This window comes from Equus caballus, chromosome 20 (assembly GCF_041296265.1).
Source record: "Equus caballus isolate H_3958 breed thoroughbred chromosome 20, TB-T2T, whole genome shotgun sequence".
In the NCBI taxonomy this organism is placed as follows: Eukaryota; Metazoa; Chordata; class Mammalia; order Perissodactyla; family Equidae; genus Equus; species Equus caballus.
In genome coordinates, this window is record NC_091703.1 from 2,551,007 (window position 1) to 2,578,287 (window position 27,281).

Sequence of the window (27,281 nt, forward strand, 5' to 3'; positions counted from 1 at the left end):
AACTACAACCTAACAGATTACATTTAGCCTGAACATACATAATTCATTTCAAAGCCTTCAAAACCCAATCTGATTCTCCCTCTCACACTAGGCTTTCCTCTTTTATTGTCTGGAACATAAATATGACAAATAGTACATTGTGTCATTTCTTTCCAAAAACATGATTTTATTCTTTCTTGCTGGGGATAATTTGTTTTAGCATTCTCCTTACATAGGATTGTTTTGCCTCTGAATACTTCTGCAACACTTTCTCCTAACCCTTTCACTCATATAACATCCTCAGATTGGTTATTAGTAGTAAAATAATGGAATATTCCTTTAGGAAAGCTGTTTCCTTTTAACTTTTAAACTACTGAACAGGAACATAGATGTCCATTACAAGGGCTCTTTCTCGAGCAGTACTGGAAGAGAATCAATAAGTTTTTTTCCTTAGTAACTTTTAAAATTATACATCTCTTTAGTATGTTGACTAGGTGCTTACAAAATGTAATAATAATCATCTTTCTATCGTCTTATTTATGGGTATTACATTAAAAGAGTTTTATAAAGAAAGATAAATTTGTTCTCTGAGAGATTCTACAGAGTTTCAGTTCTAAAGTATAACCTGCGCTAGGCTTTTCCTTGGTTAAATGACTTAATCCAATAAAATTTCTTCTTTTCTTTTAGTATGTAGCTTAAAATTAAGTAGTTTAATTTCAAAGATCTTTAGAATATGACACGTTATTGTGAATTGTTTTAAAACTTCACATGAAAGAAACTTTTTAAAAAGGCTTTTTTAGAGGGAAAAAGGTAAAGCATGTTAGTTGTAATGAGCATAGGTACAATATTTTAAAATTTAAGAATTAAAGTTTTTAGCCATATTCTGACATAATTTTTAACAATTACCAAGGACAGGACCACAGTGACATGAAAGAAGTATATGAAACTTTGCTTCTTGCTAAAGCTACTAGCATCAAGGCAGAATAAGGAGAGTGAAAATAATCAGAAAGTCTGTAAATAGACAAAATAGTGATCAAAAGTAAGACAATACAGTAGTAATGCGGTTTCCACTCAGACCATACATAACTCCGATTATGGAAGAGGACTCCATAATGCAGGAAGATGCATTTCTGCTGAGGATAAAGCCGCCCCGCCCCCACGCAGCGCTCACAGCACCTGTCATCAGAGATCCCAAAGTCCAACAGACTTTGCTTATGATGCCATTTTTCCTATTTATTAATAACTAAAAACCTCAATTTAAACAGGATAACAGAATTGCTCAGTATCTTCTCAAAACATCAAAAATAAAAGTGATTAAAAAGTAAGTAAATGGGGCTGGCCCGGTGGCGCAGCGGTTAAGTGCACACATTCCACTTTGGTGGCCCAGGGTTTGCTCGTTTGGATCCCAAGTATGAACATGGCACCGCTTGGCAAGCCATGCTATGGCAGGTGTCCCACGTATAAAGCAGAGGAAGATGGGCACAGATGTTAGCTCAGGGCCAGTCTTCCTCAGCAAAAAGAGGAGGATTGGCAGCAGATGTTATCTCAGGGCTGATCTTCCTCAGAAAAAAAACTAAGTAAACTACTTGACATTCCTGTTCTTTCCCCCTTAAAATGACAAAAAAAGGCACTTAATAGGTCATTTAAAAGAATCTTTGGGGACCAGCCCTGTGGCCGAATGGTTAAGTTTGTAAGCTCCACTTCTGCGGCCCACGGTTTTGCCGGTTCAGATCCTGGGCACGGACATGGCACCACTCATCAGGCCATGCTGAGGTGGCGTCCCACACAGCAGAGCCATAAGGATCGACAACTAGACTGGACAATTATGTACTGGGGGGCTTTGGGGAGAAGAAGAAGACTGTCAACAGATGTTAGCTCAGGCGTCAATCTTTAAAAAAAAAAAAAGAATCTTTTTTAACACCTACCATCTTTTAAATGATATCCAAGAGGTTAACTAGTTATAAGAACTGCACGTTAGTTATCTAAATAAGGGGCAATTCGCTACATAAAGAAATCATATGCTCAATATGGTTTAAAATAGTACCGCTGCAGATTTAATAGAATAAAACGTCAACAGGGGAATACAAAGCAGTTAGTGAGGCAGCACAGCGGGCCACAGACACTAACCAGCTGTGTATCCTGGAAGAGACGATAACCTTCCCAGAACTGCTGCTTTACATGCTCAAAAAAAGCACTTGGATAACTGACACGTTCATTTCCAGCTTTAAACTTCTACAATTCTACAAAGCCAGAAAAATTCCCCAAATACATTCTTTCCTATGGAGGCAGACTAGAGAAAAGCAAAGATCGGCTTTAAAACCAGACAAAGAGGAGTCCTACTGTGTGTGCTGACCAAGCAATGAAGTCTGAGACTCAGGTTCCTGACTCGTAATAATGGGTGTTGCACACTGTCCCCCACGGCAGCTGCAAGGATTGGAAACTACGTACACAGCGCATCCAGCACTGCACGTGGGTGTACTGCAGACCTCGGGAGCGGCAGCCATCAGTCTTAGTGCTCTCCACTCCACTGGTCCAGCCTCCTCTCCCCTTCCTCTTCCAACACGAACGTGCTGACATTCAACGTGCTGACACTGACATTCACTGACTGTGCTCCTGCATCACCAGAATACAGGTCTGAGTGTGGGCCCTCGTCCCCACCACAACTGCAAACACAGCAGCTTTCAGGCCAGAACCTCTTTCCATGCCTGGAAATTATTTTCAATGGTCACATAGCAATGACAGCCAAATGCATAAATATCATTCAAAAATATGCCCAGAGAAAATAAAGTTAAGATTTTTAAATCATAGCTTCTAATGTATATGCTTTGTCTCCAAATCCTGGTATAAATATGATTTATATATGTAATTTATTGACTACTCATTGTGTGCCAGGAGCTGTATTACAACCTTAAACGTCCTCCTGACTGTCTCTGCAATCACCCTGAGACACAGACTGTGTTCTCACGCCCGTCTCACAGATGAGGAGACTGAGAACTCCAGAGAGTCGTCCAAAGGGGCAGCCAGTCCCATTATGCCATACTGCTTCCTTCTAAGACCGTCTTGTCGTACCTTGTGATGTCCATCACTTTTAATATTACTGGCTGTCTTTTCTAAGTATTCCCACTTTCTTTTTGAAACTAAAACCTTTCAGAACTTTACTGCTGAGCTGTGGCCCACTCTGTGGCACGAAGAATCTCCCACCAGTGTGTGTGTTGTACTCTAAACCCCACAGGGAGCCACCCCACCTTGTAGCCGGTGGGGGCCCACAGGGGCAACACCCACACCAACCCCAGGCTGGGGAAGCCCTTGTGGAACAGGAGGACTTGGTGACCAAGCAAAGAGGCTAGTTTTCCTTTCCCCACATTGGCAGGATTTTACTGCCCTTAGAGAGTGAATACTCCCAAATTCATTAGTACACAAAAGAATTTGTGGGTCCTACACTAGATACTTCTAAATTTCTGCTATTTTGTCCTCTCTTTCACCATTTCATCAATCTCCTAATTTCCCCCAAATTAGCTTTAAGAGTTAGGTGATGTACCCAGTACTAGACAGATATACATGATTGTCAAAACCTCTTGCAGGTTTACCTTATATAACGTTTTTGGTCATGTAAGGTCGATGGCGTCTCAAGCAATTTATCCAGAAGTAATTGTCTTAAAGCTTCAATCCGTGTTTCTACTTCAGCATAATCTATTTAAAAAGGCAAGAATATATAAGATTTACAAAATGGAAATTTAAAATCACATTGTGGAAAGCAGAAAAGTAGTTGCCTTGGCGGTCCAGGGGCTGACTGAGAAGAGGCACAAGGGAACTTCCTGGAGTGATCAAATAAAAAAAAGTTTTCTGAGCTCTTATGGATTTCATTTTCAAATTCTATAAGCCCTGTGCTATTTCTCCTAGTTGATAAGGCATTATCATAGGGCATATTAGGCTTTTCTTATTTTCTGTAACTCTGGCATTAGAGATGGTTTCCAAAGTGGCTTAAGTTTACTTTAAAGGAGGGTTAGAATTCATAAATATACTGGTCTTTCTGAAGAGGGAAGATTAAAATGTAGGTCTCCATCTCTATAAAATATCTGTAATTGATTCTTTCCAGTAAAAAATATTTTTTAAATAGCATGATGTGTTAATGAGCGGCAAAGAATGTCCAAGACTAAACGATCCTATACTTGCAGTCACTCATGTTCACTGCATCTTAGCAAGAAAAGCCGTAAGGTTGTTTTTGAAGTAACTGTTTGCATTTTAAAAAGCACCACATAAACAAAAACTAAAACTCAAGTAACATTCTTTGCTGAATACATTCCACATTCTTCCTGTAAAAGGAAAGTAGAAGATCTAAAAGCAATAAACAAATCTTACATTTCTTGAAAACTTGCACCTCCGTTTTCCCAAAGAGTGACTTGGCCTTTTCATAATCATTAATAACCACATCATAATCACCCTTTAAAATAAAAAAACATTTTGGAGACTGTCAGTAAAGTATAATGAAGACACTCGGTTAAGATAAAAACCATCTTAACAACTCTTTAAAATGTATGACGTCTATAAGCACAGGTACATAAATAGGCACTCTACCTTCTGAATATTCCTCTCAATGTTGAGAGGCAGGTTGAACAGAAACTTGAATCGCTGAAGCACATTGAGCGCATTTCTAGTGGAATCTGCCTTGTCCTTTCGACCTAACACTTCCTGAAATAACGTGTCCGCAGTATTACTTGCTCCTATTTTAAAAGAACAAAAAGAACATAGATAAAAACTGATTTTAATCAGAAAACACGTAACTGGGCAAAAGAAACAAAATGTTAGATTGCTATTGTAGCTTTACGTTAAAACTCAATAGACTTTTTTAAAACTTAACTATATTGGAGATCTTTTATGGTTTTTGCTAAATACAATTTCCATTTTGCTTCCTAAGTCTTTTCATATGTTAAGAATGGTATCCAATTAAATATAACCATATCCACCAGGCCCAAATAAATTCTCTAATGTGAACCTACATTTATTTTAGCCACTCTTCTAACTTTTATGACAATTCTGGGTCCTAAGGTTATTTCACTAATTCAGGTAATAGGTTAAAACACACACACATATATGCATACACACATACCCACTAGTTAAATTCCCTGGATTCAATATCTATATATGTGGTAATAAACAAAATAAGAAAAACATTTTTAGAAAAGTTGCTCCAAAGGAATATTTTAGAACTAAGCCTATTTCTTGGTAAAACTCTCTCTTTATGTAGCAGGCACAAAAAGTTACATAAGCATTTTAAAATGACAAACTTTAACATATCATTAATTAGTATTTCTTAAATCAGCTAATTCTTACAAAATTATACACAAACTGGACATTCTTTATATATATATATATATATATATATATATATATATTTTTTTTTTTTACCTAAAAGACCTCAAACTATATGAATCACAGTTATGAAGAGCTGCTTTATCTAAAGCAAAATTTACTATGTACAAAAATAGTTAAACTTTTTCAATTGTGAATTATTTTTAATTAGTAACCAGGAAAGGGAAAAAAAGGATAAACTGTTTTCCACTGTTTCATCGTCGCTCATAAAAAGTTTCCGCATTATCTGGTCTAGTGACTGCACTTGAAGCAAAGATGAAGAAATGACCTCAGTCTCACTGGGTGGCGCGCAGGCCAGGCCGAGTTCTCTGGGCCACACCGTGGGTGGCCTGGCCTGATTGTGCTAAAAGTCGTCTTTGTAACATAATTGTTTTATCTAAATAATGTCTAAATTCTGTTGAAATTTTAAAGGCCTGATATAAAAACTTTATTTTGTCAAGATAGCTGTTTTCACCACATGCTATTTAATGTGGAATACTAAATTTCTACTCTAAGACAAGAAAAAATACATTCCTTTCTTGCCACTAAACCACACAATGGTGGCTAAATAAATATTTGAAGTCTGATGAGAGTTAAAACTTTTTCTTCAAAGAAAATTATTTATCATTTAAAAATATAAATTTCATAAATTGAGGCTTCATCAATGAATAAATACATAAATGGGATTGAATATTTTTAAAAGGTTGATTACTTCTGTATGAGCTGTGGTTATTAAATCCCCAAGCACTTTTTTTTTTGTACAGTGAAGGAATCGCTGGCAAAAAGTATAAAAAGTTCACAATTAGATTTTTCTCATCTTATTTTGAAGGTAATAAAAAAATATCAATAATTTTAACTGCTCTACATAGTTTGAAAACAAGTACAGATAGAAAATCCATAGGCAGACGTTATAAACTCCAAAATTATAATCTATACAGAAATGTATGTACACATGGAGAATTTTAATTTTTGCACATAGAAAAATTATAAATTATGAAATTATAATTTTAATTTATAGATAATTTGTATCAATTATTATTCTGTTGTGAATTTTACTGCATTTACAATAAAATTCATAACTCTTTGATAACTGGATGATTATATCCAGTAACAAAATAAATGAAAGCAGTGAAACCAAGATTTATGCAGGCAGATGAAAATCAGCAGCAGCTCACAAAATGTCTTTATGCTCTAGGGCCATTAACAAGAAAATGAAACAACTCCTCAGGGGTGTTCACATTCGATGTGAAGTCACAAATGAGCCATCAGCCAAGTCTCCCAGTAACAATCCTTCCCGGGCACCGATCCATCCACACCCTCCCTCCAGCTTCTCACACTGAGAACATCACCTGAAAGCCTCGGGCCTGGGTCTGAACATCTAGTGTGTAACCAGAGAACAACACTAACTGGACCACGTGATCGCGAAAACCATGACTTTGGTTGCAGAACAAATCCTGACCTTCATCTACCAGCCCTGGGCAACCTCAATCTGAAACTTGGTCCTTTCCTCTCACCAGGAGACTGTCTCAGTGTCAGCTGACGGGACAGTGACTGCCATCGTCTCAGTTAAAGATGCACCCCGAGCACTGACAGTAATGCAGCTGCAATGATGTTGGCTCCGCCAGTGTAGCTGGGCCGACAGAGCAATAAAATTTTCCTCGGTCTACGATGGGACACGGATGGACCTTGAGGGCATTATGCTAAGTGAAATAAGTCAGCAGAGAAAGGCAAATACTGCATGGTCTCACTTATATATGGAATCTAAAAAAGCGGAACTGAAAGGTAGAGTAGAATGCTGGTTACAGGGGCTGAGGGTGGGAAGATGGGAGATGATGGTCAAAGGGACAAACTTCCAATAAGAAGATGAGCAAATTCTGGGGCTCTAATATACAGCATGGTGACGACAGTCAACCATACTGTATTAGATACTTGAAAGTCGCTAAGAGAGTAAATCTCAAATGTTCTCACCACACACACAACAAAGAAATTACGTGATGTGATGGAGGTATTAGCTAATGCTACGATGGCAATCACACTGCAGTATTTAACTGTAACAAACCAACACGTTGTACACCTTAAACTTAATGTTACATGTCACTTACATCTCAATAAAGCTGGAAAAAAAGATGGTGAGAAAAGGTCCTGTAGCCCTGCACAACGACAAACCAAACTCATGCCTGCCCACTGATCTTATATCCTTAACAACAATAGAAATTTTAATTGTGCCAGGAACTTCCATCATCTAGAAAAACTAGTCACATAATTTTAATGCTGGCATGATTTCAAGCATTTTATTCAAAGTAAATATTATGCTTTCTCTTATTTCAAAGTGACCTTATTGGTTCTTTTCATGGCACTGACACTTGAGACAGTCCATCACAGAAGTGATTTTTAACCTGTGCTCTCGGCTTGATGAGAGGATAGGGGATGGGGGGTAGGGGTGGAAGGAGTGGAGCCCTGCCACACATACATCACAACCTAATTTATTTTAGGAATAGGCAGGTTGAATGGTGGATTAGGAAAGGAAACATTAAAGTACCTGGAAATTTAAGGTAACTTTAAAATGTATACTTAAATTCAGATTCAAACCAGGACCACAAAAGACCTAACAACCTGCTATATCTGTCTGTTTCTCTTAACAGATTCCAGAAAATTCCTAGCTAGGCTGCCATCTATAAAATAAGGACACTGCATCAATAGTGCATTACCAACAGTTAACGCTCGTTTGCAGAGCTATGCCTGACCCTGGAATTCCAGAGCGCCACATACAGGACACAGAACAGCATCTGGGGTGAGAGAAGAGCGGCAGTCGGCTCACACCGCTTGCAAGAGCCGATTGTTCCCATCTCTTCTCACCTTCAGCTCAGTAATGTCAAGTTGGTAGCTTGAAATCAACCACGATGGGAGAATTTACACACTGGAAATGCTAATGTTAGGATTAGTTTTCTTTTTGTTTTTTTGGAAAACCAGTTGGTTAAACATTTACCAGCATACCACTGAGTAAAAGTCAGTTTCTTTTTCAAAAACTTGACTCTTACTGAGATTCCTTAGTGTTTGAAGCCCTTGGCTTTCTTCTTTTTTATTTGACACAGTAGTTGGGTGAAATCATTCAGTTCTGTTACTTCAACTACCATCTCTATGCTGCTGACTCCCAAATCTGTATCTCAAGATGTGTCTGTGAGCTTAGGACTAGTCTTGACATATATTTTCACCAGACATACAATAACGTTTTTTTATGAATTCACCCATCACAAAGAAGTCTTTTATTCTGAGTCATCCTAAATTCCTGTTTTCTTGGGGGAGAACATTCAATCAGCCCTCACTGTTTTACTAAAGGGATCCGATGAGAGCACTTTTCATGATATCCCAGCATCATCCTATGGGACCAACTTAGTCCCTGAGGATTTCCCTTTGAATGAACCCTGACAGCTGAGCTGAGGGCAAACATCAGCTTTTGGAGTCTTGGGCCCTCGGAACAGGACCTCAAGTCTAGACAGATGGTTGGTCAGGCTTCATCCTGAAGGACAGTGGAGAGAAGATCCCTGGGGAAACAATCAACTCTCAAATCCTCAGCTCATCTGCCTTTGGGAAGAGTCAGGGAAGCAGAATGAAGAATAAAGATGCCATGAAGGAACAAAAAACATTTTGGCATCTACGAGTCCCTCATGACTTAGAATTTTGGCTGGGGCTGGCCCAGTGACATAGTGGTTAAGTTCACGAACTTCGCTTCAGCGGCCTGGGGTTTGCAGGTTTGAATCCCAGGTGTGGACCCACACCACTCATCAAGCCATGCTGTGGCAGCATCCCACATACAAAATAGAGAAGACTGGTAGAGATGTTAGCTCAGGGCCAATCTTCCTCACCAAAAAAGATGAGTTTAGGGAAGCCTTTGTGGGTGGCAAAGAGACATACCAGACATATAGTATCAAGTACATACTCGATGCTAGGTGCTATTCCAAAACTTTATATTAATTCTTCTAAATTCTTAATTATTCTAAAAGCATGTATTAATTCTTAATTCATTTAAGCTTGTTTATGTCTCCATCAGACAGGGCTATTTTTATCCCCATTTTATAGTGCAGGCAACTGAAACACAGTGAGGATATTCAACTTGCTTAATGTGACACAACTAGGAAGTAGTGACAGCTAGAAAGGTATTCATGGGTACAACCCTCGGGAATCTCAACCTCAACATGTTATCTATAAATTAAACTGAACTTTTTCCTCTCTATTCCTCTCCTTACGTCCCAAACCTGCTCCTCCTTCTTCCATTTGAGGCCAGAAATCTGGAAGTCATCATTGACTACTTCCTTTTTCTTAGTTCCCACAACAAACCAGTGACCAAATACTGCCTTTTTCATCTCCTTAACATTTCTCATCTGCCACCATCCTACCTTCATCACCTCTGTTTTGGTTAAAAGTCCTCAGCCCTTCACTCTTACATTACAACTGTACTCTTCTATCTAGTTTCTCTTGTCTCTAGTCTAGCTCCCTTCTAATCCATTCCCTATACAGATGGCAGAATGTTCTTTAAAAAGTTCATAGTATCACTCCTTTATTTAAAATCCTTCAATGTCTCACCAATAGTTCTCAGGATGAAGCCAAATTCCACAATACTACATAGAAAGCTTGTCATGAGCAGACCCCCATCTACCTCGCAGCCTCACCCCTCACTTCTGCACACTCGCCATACGGGATCCTGTCCCTGGACTGCAGCCCACTCCACTCTGGAGTCGGTGCCTTCCTCCTCATGCTGTGTGCCCTGCCCGGCACACACCTCCATCCACTCAGCTGCCCTCCCGCCAACCTCTGCCTGCCTGGCTCCTTCCTACTCCTCCCCTTTTGAGGCTCTCACGACCCTCGCCTTCTATTCTCTCCACTCCACCTTTTGATTAGGTGCTCCTTGTGTGGGCTCCAGATGCACCTGAGGATTACTGCCAGCAGAGTATTATCACACCACAATTTAATCACCTGCTTATTTATCTGTATTTGCCATTAGATTATAAACTCTTAGAAGTAAAGCGCAAGTTTTATCTTCACATCCCTGGGACAGAACTAACATGTGCTCAGTAAATGCTTACAGAACAACGACTAAAAATCAGCCTCTGAGTCAGTGCCCAGTATCCTTTCTACTTAGAGAGGCGTTAGAGTACATTACAAGCCTCACTTTGCACGGTGCGCAGAACCACACAAATGACCGTGCAAAGTGAAACCGAGCACACAATCTTAACTGATGGGAAAATTATAGCTGTTCTGTGATTTTTAAAAATTTTTGTTGAAATATTAAAAAATGCCCACATCCCCACCGTCAGCTACTTCTTCTATGACTCCATCATGTTAGGTCTGAATTTCACTTACACTCCTATCACTTTTTGTTTTCTGATGCACTTTCATCCTTGTAGATCCATCCTCTCCTTTGATTATCCACTTCTGTCAAGTGCCATGTCAGTTAGGAGGCCATACAACTACATGCTTTGCTGTCTGTGCATGAACTGATAACAGGTGTGCAACGATCAGTCACCAACAAACTCTGAAGGAAGAGATGTAGTTGGTCATGCCCATCTTGTGCATCTGTTACTTATGAAGTGATCTGTGCGCTGAAGAGCTAGTAGCCAAGTTTGTACTTTATGCAGTCATGGTGAACATACCCTGGCAACTGAAATCTGAACTGTGTTGTTGGGGTTAGTGTATTTAACTGCCCTGTGGTAAGTGAAATTCACGCATATCAAAACCTTGTGTGGCAAGGCATGTCTGTAGTCTAAAGCACAAATTTGGAGCCAGATTTCTAGATATAAATCCCAATTTTGCCACTTACTACTCATGTGACTTTAGGTAACTCATTTAATCTTTCTGGGCTTCAGGGGTGTTTTGTTTTTGTTTTTGTTTTTCGAGGAAGATTAGCCCTGAACTAACATCCAGTGCCAATCCTCCTCTTCTTGCTGAGGAAGACTGGCCCTAAGCTAACATCCATGCCCATCCTCCTCTATTTTATATGTGAGACGCCTGCCACAGCATGGCTTGATGAGTGGTCTGCAGGTCTGTGCCTGGGATCCGAACTGGTGAACCTCCAGCTGCTGAAGCAAAGCACATGAACTTAAATGCTACGCTACCAGGCTGGCCCCCTGGGCTTCAGTTTTTTCATCAATAAAATGGAGATAACAGAACAAACCTCACTGGGTCATTGTGAGGACTAACTATGTACAGGATATTTAGAGTAATACCTGACCCTTAGTGAGCAGGCAAGAGTTTCAGCTCTGACTCCCACCACTGCTGCTATAAATACCCCTACTAGACTGTCTATACCTGCACTGTCCAACACACTAGCTACGAGCCACAGGGGCCATTGCAATTTAAAGTTAATTAGTTAAAGTTAGTAACAATTAAGAAGTCAATTCCTCAGCAACACCAGCCACATGTTAAGTGCTCAAAAGCTACACTTCCACCACCACAGAAGTTTATCAGACAGTATTATTCCATACTCTTGGAATAGGGAAGAAGATAAAAATGGATAAGTGAATTTGATATGAATTATTAGTCATCATTGGCTTGAAATCAGGGAGGAATTAAGTTCAAAGGCAAATATAAGAAACATATGTCAGTGAAAACAAGAAAGAATTTCAATGAAAGGCTTCAACACTGATAAATTCTGAATAAAACAGACTAAGTCTCTTAAAGTCAACATAAACTCTTATTTAAAATAATGCAAGAAAAAGGCATATAAATTAGTACGTAATTATCCATAAGATTAAAACATTAATAATAATCTAAGCAAACTAAACTATATTCATACTCACCTATTCCTTCCTTTATTTACAAAAGAAAAGAAATTAAATTTTTCATAATACTTCAGTAATTATTTTTTCTGATGTCCCAGTTCCACAGCTTCTGGAGTCTCGGGTAATCGACACACTGGTCTGGACAGAGGACACGCTCACGGGGCGGGAGCCATATTTCTTCCAGCTTTGTACCCCACACTGGACTGAGCACAGTGCTTCTACACAACCAGTCTTAAATAAATGCTGGTCAAGTTGACCAAATTAGCAAAACTTTACTCCAAGACAATAAACATCAAGCTGACCAAAAATATTTCTAGAAAAGACGGGAATGTTATAAAGGAATATATTTTAAGGGAAATTTTTACAGCAGAAAATCCTGAAGGAGAGTCTCCTGAAGAAGTGACCACGTATGTTAAGCCCAACTTTATCCAAAAAGCGCAAACTTCAGTAGAATGTTAATACGACACATTTCCAGGAAGTCCGTGGTTATAAAGGAAGAGAAGCAAAATAATTTCCCTTACAATTTTTATACCACAAGTCCCAAAGGAGGATTTCCTATAGTACTCCCTTAAGAGAAAAAAGTTATAATACATTATGCTAAGCTTAACACATGAAATGGACCTTAATTTAAAAGTTATAATACATGATGCTAAGCTTAACACATGAAATGGACCTTAATTTTTTCCAAAGCTTAACAAATATCTATTTTTTTTTACTGATACAATAATATACTTATTACGTCAGCTTGTTCTTACAAGTCACCTTTCAAAAGTTACAGAAATAATCTCATTTTTTTAAACAGATATCATGGTTTGATGACAATTTATCCAGTGAAAATAACATCCCTGAGTAGAAAATATCCTTCCAAGACTTTAAAATGTCTGACTATGCTAATATAGAAATAGCTTCAGTAAGTATTTATTTGGGTTGAATTCAGAATATATTCATTTCAACAAAGCTGGTGACTTGGTTGTCGGACAAAAACAAGGCAAAATCTCAAGGCAAAATAATAATAACCAGAGGGGAAAATATTTTGCTATTAAACTCATAAATTTAGGATGAAATTCAAGAACACAAATTCTACTACCAAGGAAAGCCTATATCACATTAAAGCTTCTTTCTAAAAAATACTTTCTTATCAGAGATCCCTAGGTTAAGGAACAGATATTTACAAAACGGCTCAGGAAGTTCTGCTTACAGGACTAAAGTAAGCTACAAGTCTAAAACTCACTTGATATCACAGTCCTGCCTTCATAGCATCACTAAAGATCTGCATGAGGGTTCCGGACTGTTCAGTTATTCTTAAGCCTACTTGGTGGGGAAATCATGCTATACTTATATTTAAAAACAAGGAGTTCTCCTGGGCATTACTGTTCCATGTCAAATGTTTATCGTCTGCATAAAAGAGGATAACTTATTTTTAAACCAGTAATACTATAATAGGGATTGATTCATCTGATAAGTTTCTTCCAAATCAGTAGGATAAGTAGCCGGGAGCTAGGATATTAGGAAAAAGATATTTGGGGAGACAGGCAGGACGCAAAACTTTGCATATATCAGTTTCTCTCTGCCTACAAATTTTACAAAATTTCTCAGAGTTAGAAACACTCTTAAATATGCAGTTGCCTTAAAAGGTTTTTGGAAGAAGGGAGGTATAAATAAACAAATGACACCTAAATATCTGCCATTCTGGTAGCTGATGTTATTTGCCTTGACACTAGCAAACAGTTGAGGACGCCTCTTCAGGATCTCGGGCAATGACAATCCTGGCTCCCGCCTCCACGCTTCTCTCTCTTTGACGATGCTATTTGTACACTGATCTCTTTTATGGTAGCAAATTTTACTTCTTAAGAAATATATTGGCTCATTTTCAAATTATGATTTCTCATAAATAAAATGCAAACAGAAAGAGAACATTTATTTTCAATGTTTTTATTCCCCTTTATGTTCATTAAATCATTACTATTTAGAAATAAATACTAAAATGCAACTTACTGCCTTGTTCTGTGAAATCAGGTGCAAGAACTATATTAAAGCTTGTTATAAAGTCCATAAACAGTTTTGGGTAGGAGGACGAAACTTACTGTTCAGAACATTCTCTAGTTTTTGTGTCATGGATCCTTCTACTTTTTCTGTTCCGTCGGCTTCGAGTTTTTGATGGATGGCTAGAAAAAAACATATAGTTAAGATATAGGCCATTTCAATGGGTTAGAATACATTATATCAAAATGACACTTTTAAGCAGCTGGGTTTTTTCCTTCTCCCCAAAGCCCCAGTGCATAGTTGTATATCCTAGTTGTAGTTCATTCTAGTTCTTTCATGTGTGATGCTGCCACAGCATGCCTTGATGAGCAGTGAGTAGGTCTGCGCCCAGGATCCAAACAGGCAAACCCCAGGCTGCCAAAGTGGAGTGCATGAACTTAACTACTCGGCCACGGGGCCATCCCCATTCAGCAGCTTTAAAAAATGGTCATTATTTTCCCTGCTGGAAAGAAGCACAAACATGGAAAAACTCTGCACAAACTCTGCAAAGTAACCAGCAGGCACCAGTTTAAGTTATTCACAGTTTAACACTATTACAATAGTACACAGCGGGCTGGCCCCACAGCCAAGCAGTTAAAGTTTCACGTGCTCCGCATTGGCGGCCCAGGTTCGTGGATTTGGATCCTGGATGTGGAACTACACCACTCGTCAGCCATGCTGTGGAGGCATCCCAAATACAAAGTAGAGGAAGACTGGGACAGATGTTAGCTCAGGGCTAATCTTCCTCAAGCAAAAAAAAAAGAAGAAGATTGGCAATGGATGTTAGCTCAGGGTGAATCTTCCTTACAAAAATTTTAAAAAATTAGTATGTAACACACGTACTTAATCATCTGATCATCAAAGCTGAGTGGCAAAAACAGTTGAATTAAAGAAGAAAAGTGAGACAAGTAACTAATATCTTTGATATCTGGCCACAGGAAAGTCATGCTTATTTCTCTGTTTCACCATCTGTAAAATAGAAATCAACCTCCAAACATTTAATTTTAGCCTTGGGCTATAACATGGCAAAATACACATCATTCACATTCTAGTCATTCTATAATTATTTCCCTGTAAGTTCCCAAGAAATACCTGGTAATACCAACTGTGGATGTACAAATTATATTGGAGTTTTTTGCTATTTTAAATATATGGCTGCGTGGTTTGATAAAGATTACTAGGAAATCACTTAATGATTTATATATAAAACTGTCTTACCTACTGAAGAGAGGAGGTTTTAAACAGCACATCAGGCTCACTTAGGTGAAGCACTATGAAAATTTCCAAAACAAAATGGCCAAATACAATTTCAAATTCCAAATGATGACATAATAAAGACAGCAAGGCAAACATGAATTAAGCTGTGACCATAAGCTAGGCGCTAGGGTAGGTTTCTAACACATATTGCTCATCTTGTGAGAAGCCAATGGATTCTAGCTCATAGATGGGAAAACCACGGCTCAGTGAAACTAAATAAACTGACAATGGTCATAAAGCCAAAGCCCAGATTTTAATCCAGGCAGTCTGATCCCAGAACAAAACCTCACCCCACACCACCCATAGTGCATAGGCAGGCGCCTTCAACTGCCCAAGCCTCTGTTTTCACATCTGTAAAATGAGAATAATAGACTTATAATGCCAGTTGGGAACTACATTCGACTGCAAATAAAAGACATCTCTTTCCAAAATAATAGCTGTAAAAACACCCATGATTTTATTCTTTCACATACCTTGCTCTAGCCAAAACTCAAATGCAGGATGTGTAACTCCACGGGCTGCACAGCCAGTACACAGAAGTGAGCATCACTCTTACACATTAGCTATTCTCTAACATTCAAACAGAAGGTCAAACTTGTTCTTAAAGGGAACTTACAGGTTCTGCCTCAAGCCACCAGTCATGGGGGCAGATTTATGGGGGGTAGTAGGGGGCAGTCTGTCTAGGCAAAAAAAAGATGTGTGTTTCTTTAATCAATTATAATTCAATTTGTTTCCCTTAATTCATTGGTTAGAAAATTCTGGCTCAAATTCAGTGATCAAATGCACCATGAACATATTCTTAATGCATGAGAACATCTATCTCTCTGCTTCTTTTAATTAGTTTCTAATCCTGATCTCGTCCTTTTTTGTACTTTTTTTTGTAAAGAAACTTCAAATTTTGTTTGAAATTCTAAAATAAATAGACTGCTTCTCTGTTGAAGAAACACATTTGTAGAAAGAAAAAGAAATATATTTTGGGGAAAAAAATCAGCCACTATATTTTTAATTGTCTTAGTTGATTCAGAAGTGAAAAGAAAGTTATTTCTTTAATATTTCAAATTTGGATTATGTGATAATGGTGACATAAAATGTTTCCACATATCAAAGCCTAAACTTAACTTGAATGGAAAAGAACTTCTCTATCTTTAAGGGAAGGAGATAAACATATCCAAATGTTACAAAGTGAAACTGGAAACACTTCTATGTTCCATACAAGCGAATGTGCTCACACGACGTGGTTAAATGCTGCTGTGCTGCCGACAATCCTGGTTGCAAAAGAACACTCAGCACGGGCTGCGCTTTATGAAGCGGGAACTGCATATGGTTTGTCCAGGATAGTAAGACACCACATCTTATAGTCGCCCTGCCTAGAATACTACTTTCTAAGTCAAAATTAGCGTTAACGGAAGTCACGCAACCACATATTCTGTTCCTAACAAAACCAATCACTGATCAGCAAGTCAAGATGAGGTGAGCCTGGCTCCCCCCAGCTCACTTTACAGTCCGTTTCTGCTGACAAAGCAGCTTCCTGCCGCCCATCTCTACCGCAGCAGAGCCACTCATGAGCTGCCAGCCAAGCATGAGGGCCGAGAGACACTGGGGTCTGATAAAGGCAATCCCATTTTCCAGAAAATTAAACCAAACAACCCAATGTCTGGTTCACTTGACCTTTTATTTTCTCTGAAAACAATTCTAAATAGTATAACAATAAGCAACTTGGTACACGATCACTGGTTTGCTGCTATTTCTAATCTATTAAAACTTAAGTATGTGAAGCAGTTGAACACCATAAATTTATATTTGGGAAACAAAAAAGCATATATTAAAGAAATTCTGTTCAAATTGAAAGTCCAGAAATAAACCACACATCTACAGGCAGCTAATCTTCAACAAAGGAGCCAAGAACGTACAATGGAGAAAGGAAAATCTCTTCAATAAACGGTGTTGGGGAAACTGGACAGCCACATGCAAAAGAATGAAAGTAGACCATTATCTTTGCCACACACAAAAATAAACTCAAAATGGATCAAAGACTTGAAGGTAAGACCTGAAACCATAAAACTCCTAGAAGAAAATATAGACGGTACACTCTTTGACATCAGTCTTAAAAGGATCTTTTCGAATACTATGGCTACTCGGACAAGAGAAACAAAAGAAAAAATAAACAAGTAAGACTTCATCAGACTAAAGAGCTTCTACAAGGCAAAGGAAACCAGAATCAAAACGAAAAGACAACCCACCAACTGGGAGAAAATATTTGCAAATCATATATCCCACAAGGGGTTAATTTCCATAAAATAAAAAGAACTCATACAACTCAACAACAAAAAACCAAACAACCCGATCAAAAAATGGGCAGAGGATATGAACAGACATTTCTCCAAAGAAGATATATAGATGGCCAATAGGTACATGAAAAGATGTTCAACATCACTAATCATCAGAGAAATGCAAATCAAAACCACCCTCATGGGGCCGGCCCAGTGGTACAGCGGTTAAGTTCGCATGTTCTGCTTTGGTGGCCTGGGGTTTGCTGGTTCGGATCCTGGGTGCAGACATGGCACTGCTTGTCAAGCCATGCTGTGGTAAGCATCCCACATATAAAGTAGAGGAAGATGGGCACAGATGTTAGCTCAGGGCTAGTCTTCCTCAGCAAAAAGAGCAGGATTAGTGGCAGATGTTAGCTCAGAGCTAATCTTCCTCAAAAAAAAACAAAAAACTACCCTAAGATATCACCTTAAACCCATTAAAATGCCTATATCACTAACCCCCAAAATAACAAATGTTGGAGAGGGTGTGGAGAAAACGGAACACACTGCTGGTGGGAATGCAAACTGGTGCAGCCACTATGGGAAACAGTATGCAGATTTCTCAAAAAATAAAAACAGAGGGGCCAGGGGGCCAGCCCAGTGGTATAGGAGTTAAGTTCGTATGTTCCGCTCCGGCAGCCCCAGATTCACCAGTTCGGATCCTGGGCGCGGACCTACACACCGCTTGTCAAGCTATGCTGTGGTAGGCGTCCCACATATAAAATAGAGGAAGATGGGTATAGATGTTAGCTCAGGGCCAGTTGTCCTCAGCAAAAAGAGGAGCATTGGCAGCAGATGTTAGCTCAGGGCTAATCTTCCTAAAAAAAAAAAAAATTAAAAATAGAAATACCATACGACCCAGCCATCCCACTACTGGGTATCTATCCAAAGAACTTGAAATCAGCAATTCCAACAATCCCATGCACCCCTATGTTCATTGCAGCATTATTCACACTAGCCAAGACATGGAAGCAACCCAAGTACCCATCGACTGATGATTGGATAAAGAAGATGTGGTATATACATACAATGGAATACTACTCAGCCATAAAAAAGATAAAATCGTCCCACTCACAACGACATGGATGGACCTTGAGGGTAGTACGTTAAGCGAAATAAGCCAGACAGAGAAATACAATACCGTAAGACTTCACTCATATGTGGAAGATAAACTAACTCATGGACAAAGAGAACAGATTAGTGGTTACCAGAGGGGAAGGGGGTTGGGGGGTGGGCACAAGGGGTAAAGAGGGACATATATATGATGACTGACAAATAATAATGTACAACTGAAGTTTCACAGTGTTATAAGCTATTATGACATCAATAAAAAGATAAGTTGTGTTCAAAGAGAAATCAGAGTTATAGAAAGACTGCCTATTGTTTCACTGAAATTATTTATTTGACTCTCTAATAAAATGCGGATATCAAATATCCAGATTTCAATCAAAAAATTCATAGTATCTGTCATAACTATCTTCAGGACTATAGTTCTGCTCCCTGAAAAGGTGTTATATCTTTTAAGCATTTAGGTAGAGAGAAAAACAAACAATTCATCTATAAGTAATAAAGAATTACGGTGGCTCAGGATTTCTTCTCTGTGACACTAAAAGACACTGGATCAATGTTTTCAGAAAATAATTCTCTTACAGCCAAGCAGTGTTTGGTGCATGAAAGCAGGAGTCATTACCAGACATGAAAGAATCCAAAAGATACAGCCCACAGTTCAAAATAAAAAATTCAAAGGCAGAAATGACTGGCAATAAACATTAAAGCAAGTTAAATGTATGTGTATATATGGTAAATTTTAAATAACTGTGGTGAAAATGTTATAAAATTAATGCCAAAAGAGAAAAATAAATGCAGAAACAGAATAACAAAATGGGCGAAAAAAAGGTAAAATAAGAAACTGGGTCTATAACTTCAGATCAAATTAAGATAAGAAAAAAGGATAGACTACGAGAAATAAAGAACTGCTAAACTGCTGTCATACACAACAAGAGTCAACAGACAACCTATAATAGTATTTAAAAACATTTCTCCCAAATCTGCAGACAATACTGTCTACATAGCACAGAGGGAAGAATGAAAAATAGAAAATAATAATAGAACAACAAAACAAAAGGACAATAATTTCAGTTACGATAAATGCACATGGCTTAAATTCTTCTGTTAAAAGGCAAAGACTCAGAAAGGTATAAAAAAATAAAAATACTACCTACCACATGTTGCTTATGAGAGAGATCCCAAATCAAAATTTCTGAAGGTTAAAAAGAATATGATGCATACTATACCAAGCAAATGCACACAAAGGAAGAGTACAGAATGCTAATGTTACGTTACTGTGCAGTAAAGAATTTAATCTTGACTGAAGAGAGGTCTGGCCTTTGCACTCAGCTCCTGGAGGTGACCCTGAAGCTCCTCAGATGTCCTCCCTGATAACAGTGTCTTTGTTTACTTTGGGCCTTGGCTCACCAGAGACTCTAACAATGTGATTTACAGTGAGGGCATCAGCTCGACCTCCAGAGGGACTGGAGATGGAGGTCAGCCACTGGGGCAGTCGACTACATCCACGTGACAGAGCCTCAATAAAAACTCTGGACATCAAGGCTTGGATAAGAATCCTTGGCTGAATGACTCCGTGCACACTGTCTCACATCGTTACCAGGAAAATCGGTGGTGTCCATGACTCCACTGCAAGAAGACAACTGGCAGCTCCACAACTGGAACTTTCCTGGGCCCTGCCCCATGCATCTTTTCCCTTGGCTGATTTTAATCTATGTCTTTTCACTGTAATAAACCAAAACCATCAGTAAACAGCTTTCAGTGAGTTCTATGAGCCCTTCTAGCAAATATCAACCTGTGGGTGGTCCTGCCTCAAATTTTGCAGTTATTATTATTACATTATCATATAACATTAATATCAAGAGAGTGCACGCCACCAAAAGTTACAAAGTAAACATGTTTTACACACAAAGAAAAACTGACAGAATCAAAATAAAGAGGGAGATTTACCAGGTATGTTTATTATAAATAACCTAGATTTAAATAAAGTAACTATTCAGGCTATAATGTATCAAACATGACCCCTCCCAATTTTATCTTTGGCACAGTTACAGACAATTGATATGTATTAAACACATTTTATTTTCATAATACTTTAAGACTAGACACTAACTTAAAAAAATCAAAAGTCCACTACAAATTACTAAATCAAAGAGGAAAATTAAAATTTCAAATTTTAAAAACACATAAAAGCATCACTAACAAATCAATGTAAATAAAGGAAGTAAATTACAAATTAACTGAATTAATAATAACATGGGCCCATAACATGAATTTTAAACGATTTAAAAATTATAATGCAATACTAAGTAACATGAAAATGTTGATGAAATAGAAAACTTCAGGGAAAAACCAAACCAAAATAAACAAAACACACAAAGTAGAAAGTTCAGAAGCGTGCAACTGCCAGCGCCCATCCCACTTGAACCCAGTGACCCGTCATAGCAGCTCTACAGGAGGAATGAGCAGACACTACAGCTCTTGATGTGATAAAATAGGAAGCACACAGTACCACGTGTGGCCAAAAATGTTGAAACTGAATCTTATCCAGCATCCAATTAGATAACTTGAAGCAATATAATAGGGAGTAAAATGAGTTAAATGACACCATGAGGAAGTAATCAATCAAATCCAGAGGATGGGCTGTCCTACAGGACAAATAGCCTCATTTCTTCAACAAATCACTAGCATGAAAAAAAACAAAAGACAGGGTAGAAAGGTGAGGGAATTATTCTAGTTCAAAAGAAGTTTAAGAGATTTAAAAAACAAATGAAATGCCTAGACCTTATTTGGATCTTGATTTGGACAAACCAACTATAAAAAAGAAAGTTGGAGGGTACTTGGGGAAATTTGACTATGAACTAGGAATTGGATGACACTGAAGAATTCCTGCAACTTCTTTAGCTGTGACAATGGTATTGGGATTATGTGGGTAAATGTCCTTATTTGGGGGACTCTTACTGAGTACAGGGAGAGAAATGTCATGCTGCTTGAGACCAGCTAAACACCAACCAACCTCAAAGACACTCATGACGCAAGTGTGGAAAAATATTCATAACTGTTCAATCTAAGCAACAGGGAGCTGTGGGTGACTGCACTATTCTCTCCATGTTTAGCATGTTTGAAATTTTTCATAATAGAAAAGTAAAACAAATTACCTGAGTAGACAATTTATTAGCTCTTTCAATGTATTACTGTTTCAAATTTCCAACATATAACTCCTAATCTACATAACCCATTTCACAGTACACACATATACACGTATAGGTTCATATAATTCTGTATAATATTAACATCAAAACCTGACCAAAAAGCATTTTAAAAAACTACCGGTCAATTTTACTCAAGATTATAGTTGGAAAAGTTTCTGAAGAGCTACTAATAAATCAAATGCCATAGTATACTAAAATAATTACTCAGAGGAGCAACTGAAAGAATAAAAGAGGTTTCTAACACATGCAACATTATATGCAAGGTAATTCCAATTTTGCAATTGTGCTCATATAAGCTAAGAAAAAAAAGACCAAAAGGAAACACATCAAAATGTTAATGTGATTCTCTCTACAACGGGATTACAGGTAGTTCTTGCTTATTATTTATCTGTTTAATATTTTTTATAATATGTATTTCATTTACATCAAAGAATAGAAAAGTCAGATATATGTGCTTGCCTAAAATTTTCAAATTTACTATTAAAATAATTTTCTATATGCCATGGAGTCACTTGCTTATCAGAAGTTGGTCAGCATTATCTGTGTTAAACTTTAAGTTATCAGTATACTTCTAGGGCAAACGTCTAATAAATGCGACTACATAAATTTAATGTACCAAATAAAACTTCCTGAAATCTGCCAAAAAGCCATTTAAAGAAGTAAAACCATAAATAAACAAATACCAATATACATGTGTATACAAATACAAGTTAAAAAAAAGGGGGGGAGTCAAAGATTTTTTTGGTAAGTGAAATAATTTTAATTACAATAATTTATGAGAACTGCTAAGCTAATCACATATGGCTAATTAGCATTTGCATAGTGCTAGCTATATTAATAACTTAATTCTACTTGCTAAAACTAACCTCTGTTCATATATGCTCAGGTTTCTATTGCTGACATAGTAACAACACTGATAATTTAGAGAGAATATCAATATGCACAAAAAAAGAAAGGAAAGCACACCATCAAAAATGAAAGCATACCAAACAATACAAGGCACAGAGTATTTATCAAAGAACAAAGAACTCCTCTGTTCCCTCTTAGGCATTCATATTTTACTCCAAAAACCTAATTTCTACCCACAAGGAAAGACCTGTATCAGATGCATAGTTAATTTGCCAGAAGTCAACAATGCATAATACCCAGGAGGAGAAGGGTTTTAAAAATAATAAAAGAATGTCTATATTTTAAGAATACAAATTTACAAAAAAAAATTAAGTCTTTCTGAATTCAAGAAGGGATTGCCTCTTAGTCTACAGGTAGAGTTATAGGTACTTATCTATTCAGGTACTTTTTTACAAGTGTCTGTTTTTAAAAAGAATTGGGTAACTTTTATTAATATATTTTACTAGATAAACAATAATTTGATTTCTATTAATTAAAGATAGTTTTAGAAAAGAACCTACCCAATATCTTTCCCTGAAATGTCTAAAGCTATTTCTATTTAATACAATTCTCTCGCAAATAAAGATGATGACGTGGATGGTGCACAGCTAACTATTGTGTATAGGCATAGTGAGGCGCTGGCTAAAAAGAATGATACCTTTTATCTGTGCTCTCCAAAACAAACACGCAATGGGTCACATTTAAAGAAACAGTCACTTGTAATATATCGATGGCTGTAAAATGATTTTAAAAATTGTAGAATTTTACCCATTGGGATTTAATTTCTCACTGGCCCTGGAGACTGGGCATCGTGGAGAGGCACAGCAGTCTCCTATTTCACACACGTACGCTGGGTCAACAAAAGCTCCAAGACAAATACTTAAAGTGCCAAGCCTTCAAAGAGATTCCAGCCTAGTCTGCAACAAGTATTTATGGCATATTTTAGATCCCTACTTTTATAAATACAGACCGAATGTCGCACCCTGTAAACACTGCACAAGCCCAGTGTCAGGTTTCCTCGTGGAGGTCGCAGCAGATGGCTCTGAGGGTTGCCTTACCTGAGAGGGCATCCTGTGCTTCAAAGAAAGTACTAAGACCCCCTTTCACATACGCCAGGCTGCCTTCGCTCTTCTTACTAGCCTGTCTCTTCAGGTTGGTGACTGCCGTTTTGAGCTGTTCAAAACTAAAGTGAAAGAAAGAAACCAAAAGTTTGAGACTCCTAACAAGCAAAAGAGAAATAAGATAATGCATTAAGTGTAAAATACTGAAGCCTATGTTAAGAAAGATAGAATTGATGTAATATGTAACCAGATAAGAACAAAAAGCTTTCCAATTCTTACCTAGATCTAAACCTTTTACTTATTATGCACGCCAAAATTACAGCAGCTATAAAAGAGTTTTGTAGCCCTCAAATGGTCATTCCAAACACATCAGATCACTAAAACGTAAATAAATATGTAGATAATTTTATAACCGATACATATCTATTATGATTTGCCAGGTAAGGAGTTCTGAATATCGTCTCCCTGGTGGGAAGACCCGGCTCATGCAGGTGTGCCCGCTACCTACGGCAGGATCCTCTGCATGTTCGCTTCTGCCTTCTGGATGAAGCCAGGCACACTGCCGTCCTCACTACAGCAGTGCCAGTCCTCTGTCATCAGCAGAGAAATTACAGAAAACTGGCGATCAATGCACAATTTAAATAACTAAAAAGACCACCATATTTTATCTCCACAACTCAAGCAGAGAAAAAATAGGTAAGCCTCTGTATCGCAGAAGGTTTCTTTCCATTTGAGCTAAGAAAATTTGGCTATAAAACTTCAAATATATTCTTGAGTGCCGTGAAAGCCCTACACAGAAACAGAGATCAATCAATTCAGACTTACAGTAAATAGAAGAAGCACATCCCTAATGGGAAATCAGAACCATCTTCTACAATGAAAGATTTCAGACATCTGCTTTAAAAATTTATCAGGCCAAAGTCACTCTATGTATATACCAACTTTTCCTCATGTTTTCTAGTAATGGTTTTTATCCTAATAGGCAAAGGAAGAATTTCTCCCAAAGTACATTCCAACAAAGTTGATTTTTCAAGAATATAAATTTTAAGTGATAAACCATTCACTTATTCAAACAGTTTTACTAAGTGTAATCGTTTTAAACCAGTTTTGCAAAAAAGTTACAAACCTGCTCTTGTAGAGAGAGTACAACGTTATTAGCAAACAAAAAGGAGTAGTTTAATTTGTACATTTGACCCCACCTATTTTTTGGCTAATTTTAAGCCAAGTCTTTGCAAAATGATAAACCAACTCATCTTCTTTGCTCTATGGTCGGGGAATGAGGTGTGTTCCCTATTGTACACCAGGACTTGAAAGTTTTGTTATCTGAACAGGAAGAGGTCACATTCAGATGCATCAGTTTAGATACCCAGCTGAGACTCCACAAAGTTTTAATGGGTTGCACAAATAATGAAATATATAGAAACAAGATGATACTAGGAAACAAGGCTCCTCTAGTAACCCCATTCTATAAATAAGGAAATAGACACCCTGACATGTTCCTGAGCTCACCAAAGTGAAAGGGCTCCTCAGTAGCAGAGCCAGATCTAAAACCCATGTCACTGTGTGATCCTATGAGCCGCATCCGAGGAAAACTGCTCACAGTCAACTGTCTAGCATCCACTAACCTGGTGGTTGAGTGGTTCTCTATGAGATACCAGGAAGCCGAAAAATTCTCACTTGTAAAATCAGCACTCATTCCAGGAAACAGCATTTCTAAGTCCTTCTGGGGAAATTTACTTCTGAGAGAGAAAAAAAGGTTTAAAATATATCTCAGGTGCTATTACTACAAAGACGTAACAGACATCCCAGAGTACCTTGTGTAATAAATATGAATAAAAACCATCACAATTATACATCATACATTATGGAGCCTATGTTTGTGTGTGTGTAAAAATATATTTCCTACACTTCAGCTGATTTCCTATCATAGAAACTTTGATGGGATATATACAACAGGAAATTAGTTAAAATACAGAAATTACATCAATAAAAGAATATAAGATTCGAAGAGGCTGAGTTGAATCTTTATGAAATCTATCCAAACATAAAATCATTCCACACTCAATGATAAAAATCAAAATTTGCATACACTAAAATTTTAAAGCATTAAACCAGTTTGCTAAAATGCTTTTTGTTAAAGACCTATATGAAATTTGTTTTAACACATACTAATGCCTAATGATAATGCCTGATAAAATTAGATCTAAGTACACAGTACTTATATTACAGTCCATGTCTAGAATAATTTTAAGAAAAGCTTATGATAACAGGCAATATACTCATGCAGCTCACTTTCTTGCCATTATTTTCAAAGTCAACTTCTGGATCAATATATTTATTTATTTGTTCAAATACTAATTAAATATCCACTATAGGTCAGCCTCCAGGCTGGAGGTCAGACAGTTGTGTCTGAGAGCAAAAGTAACATGGTAGACCCTGCCCAACAAAGCCTATGAGCTAGCAGCCCGTCCTCGAGACCCTGCATCTATGCAGGATGAAGTCGAAGTTCGGTAGCCACATCTCTCCATGATCCGAACCTGCTTCTCTCAGGACTCATTTCTGCCACTCTAATCCTCAAACCTGAAGCTTCAGCAACTTCAAAGGGATCATATTTTCCTGTGCACATCATGTTTGTTTTTACTTCATTCCTTTGATCTTGCTGTCCCCTCTGACTGAAACATGTTCCCCACCCCCACTAGATAAGCCCAACTCACAGGGTATAGACAGGACACAACATTATGTTATAGCCCAGTGTCTCTTTAAAATTTATTCAATGGAGGAAATTATTCCTACCCTGGAAGAAAACGTGGGAAGGTCCAATGACGTTTTTTTTTTTGAGGGAGATTAGCCCTGAGCGAACATCTGCTGCTAATCCTCCTCTTTTTGCTGAGGAAGACTGGCCCTGAGCTAACATCTGTGCCCATCTTCCTCTACTTTATATGTGGGACGCCTACCACAGCATGGCTTGACAAGCGGTGCCATGTCCGCACCCAGGATCCGAACCAGCAAACCCCGGGCCGCTGAAGCACAACGTGCAAACTTAACCACTGCACCACCGGGCCGGCCCCTCCAATGACCTCTATTCACTCTTATCTGAGAGAGTCTTGACGCCACATTATTACAAACACAACCTCGATTCAGAAAGCAGGCAGCCTTGTCCAAGATCCATACTCCATCTTCACCCAAAAGCACTCCCTGTTGGAGCCCCTCGACTTACAGGTGACCAATCCCCGTAGGCCCAATTTACAATGGCCTGGAAGCCGCTCTCTTCAGTGAGGTGCTCACCTGGTCCCAGGAAACACCCTCCCCAAGGGGGACAGCTCTCCTATCCACCTGCACTGCTCGAGTGCCCTCAGCGCCAGG

At 38.1% G+C, this 27,281-nt stretch overlaps 1 protein-coding gene across 39 annotated transcripts in view; it reads right to left on the minus strand.

Moving 5' to 3' along the window:
• The window catches only part of EXOC2 (exocyst complex component 2), a 206,597-nt gene that overhangs the window by 106,695 nt on the left and 72,621 nt on the right, over window positions 1-27,281 (minus strand). For all 39 annotated transcript variants that reach the window (XM_070244020.1, XM_070244032.1, XM_070244019.1 and 36 more), the window contains 6 exons: window positions 25,544-25,657; window positions 23,916-24,040; window positions 14,189-14,269; window positions 4,555-4,700; window positions 4,339-4,420; window positions 3,567-3,669 (listed from right to left, as the gene is read on the minus strand). In XM_070244020.1, the coding sequence (XP_070100121.1) occupies window positions 3,567-3,669; window positions 4,339-4,420; window positions 4,555-4,700; window positions 14,189-14,269; window positions 23,916-24,040; window positions 25,544-25,657 (651 nt within the window). The remainder of the gene's footprint in view (window positions 1-3,566; window positions 3,670-4,338; window positions 4,421-4,554; window positions 4,701-14,188; window positions 14,270-23,915; window positions 24,041-25,543; window positions 25,658-27,281) is intronic.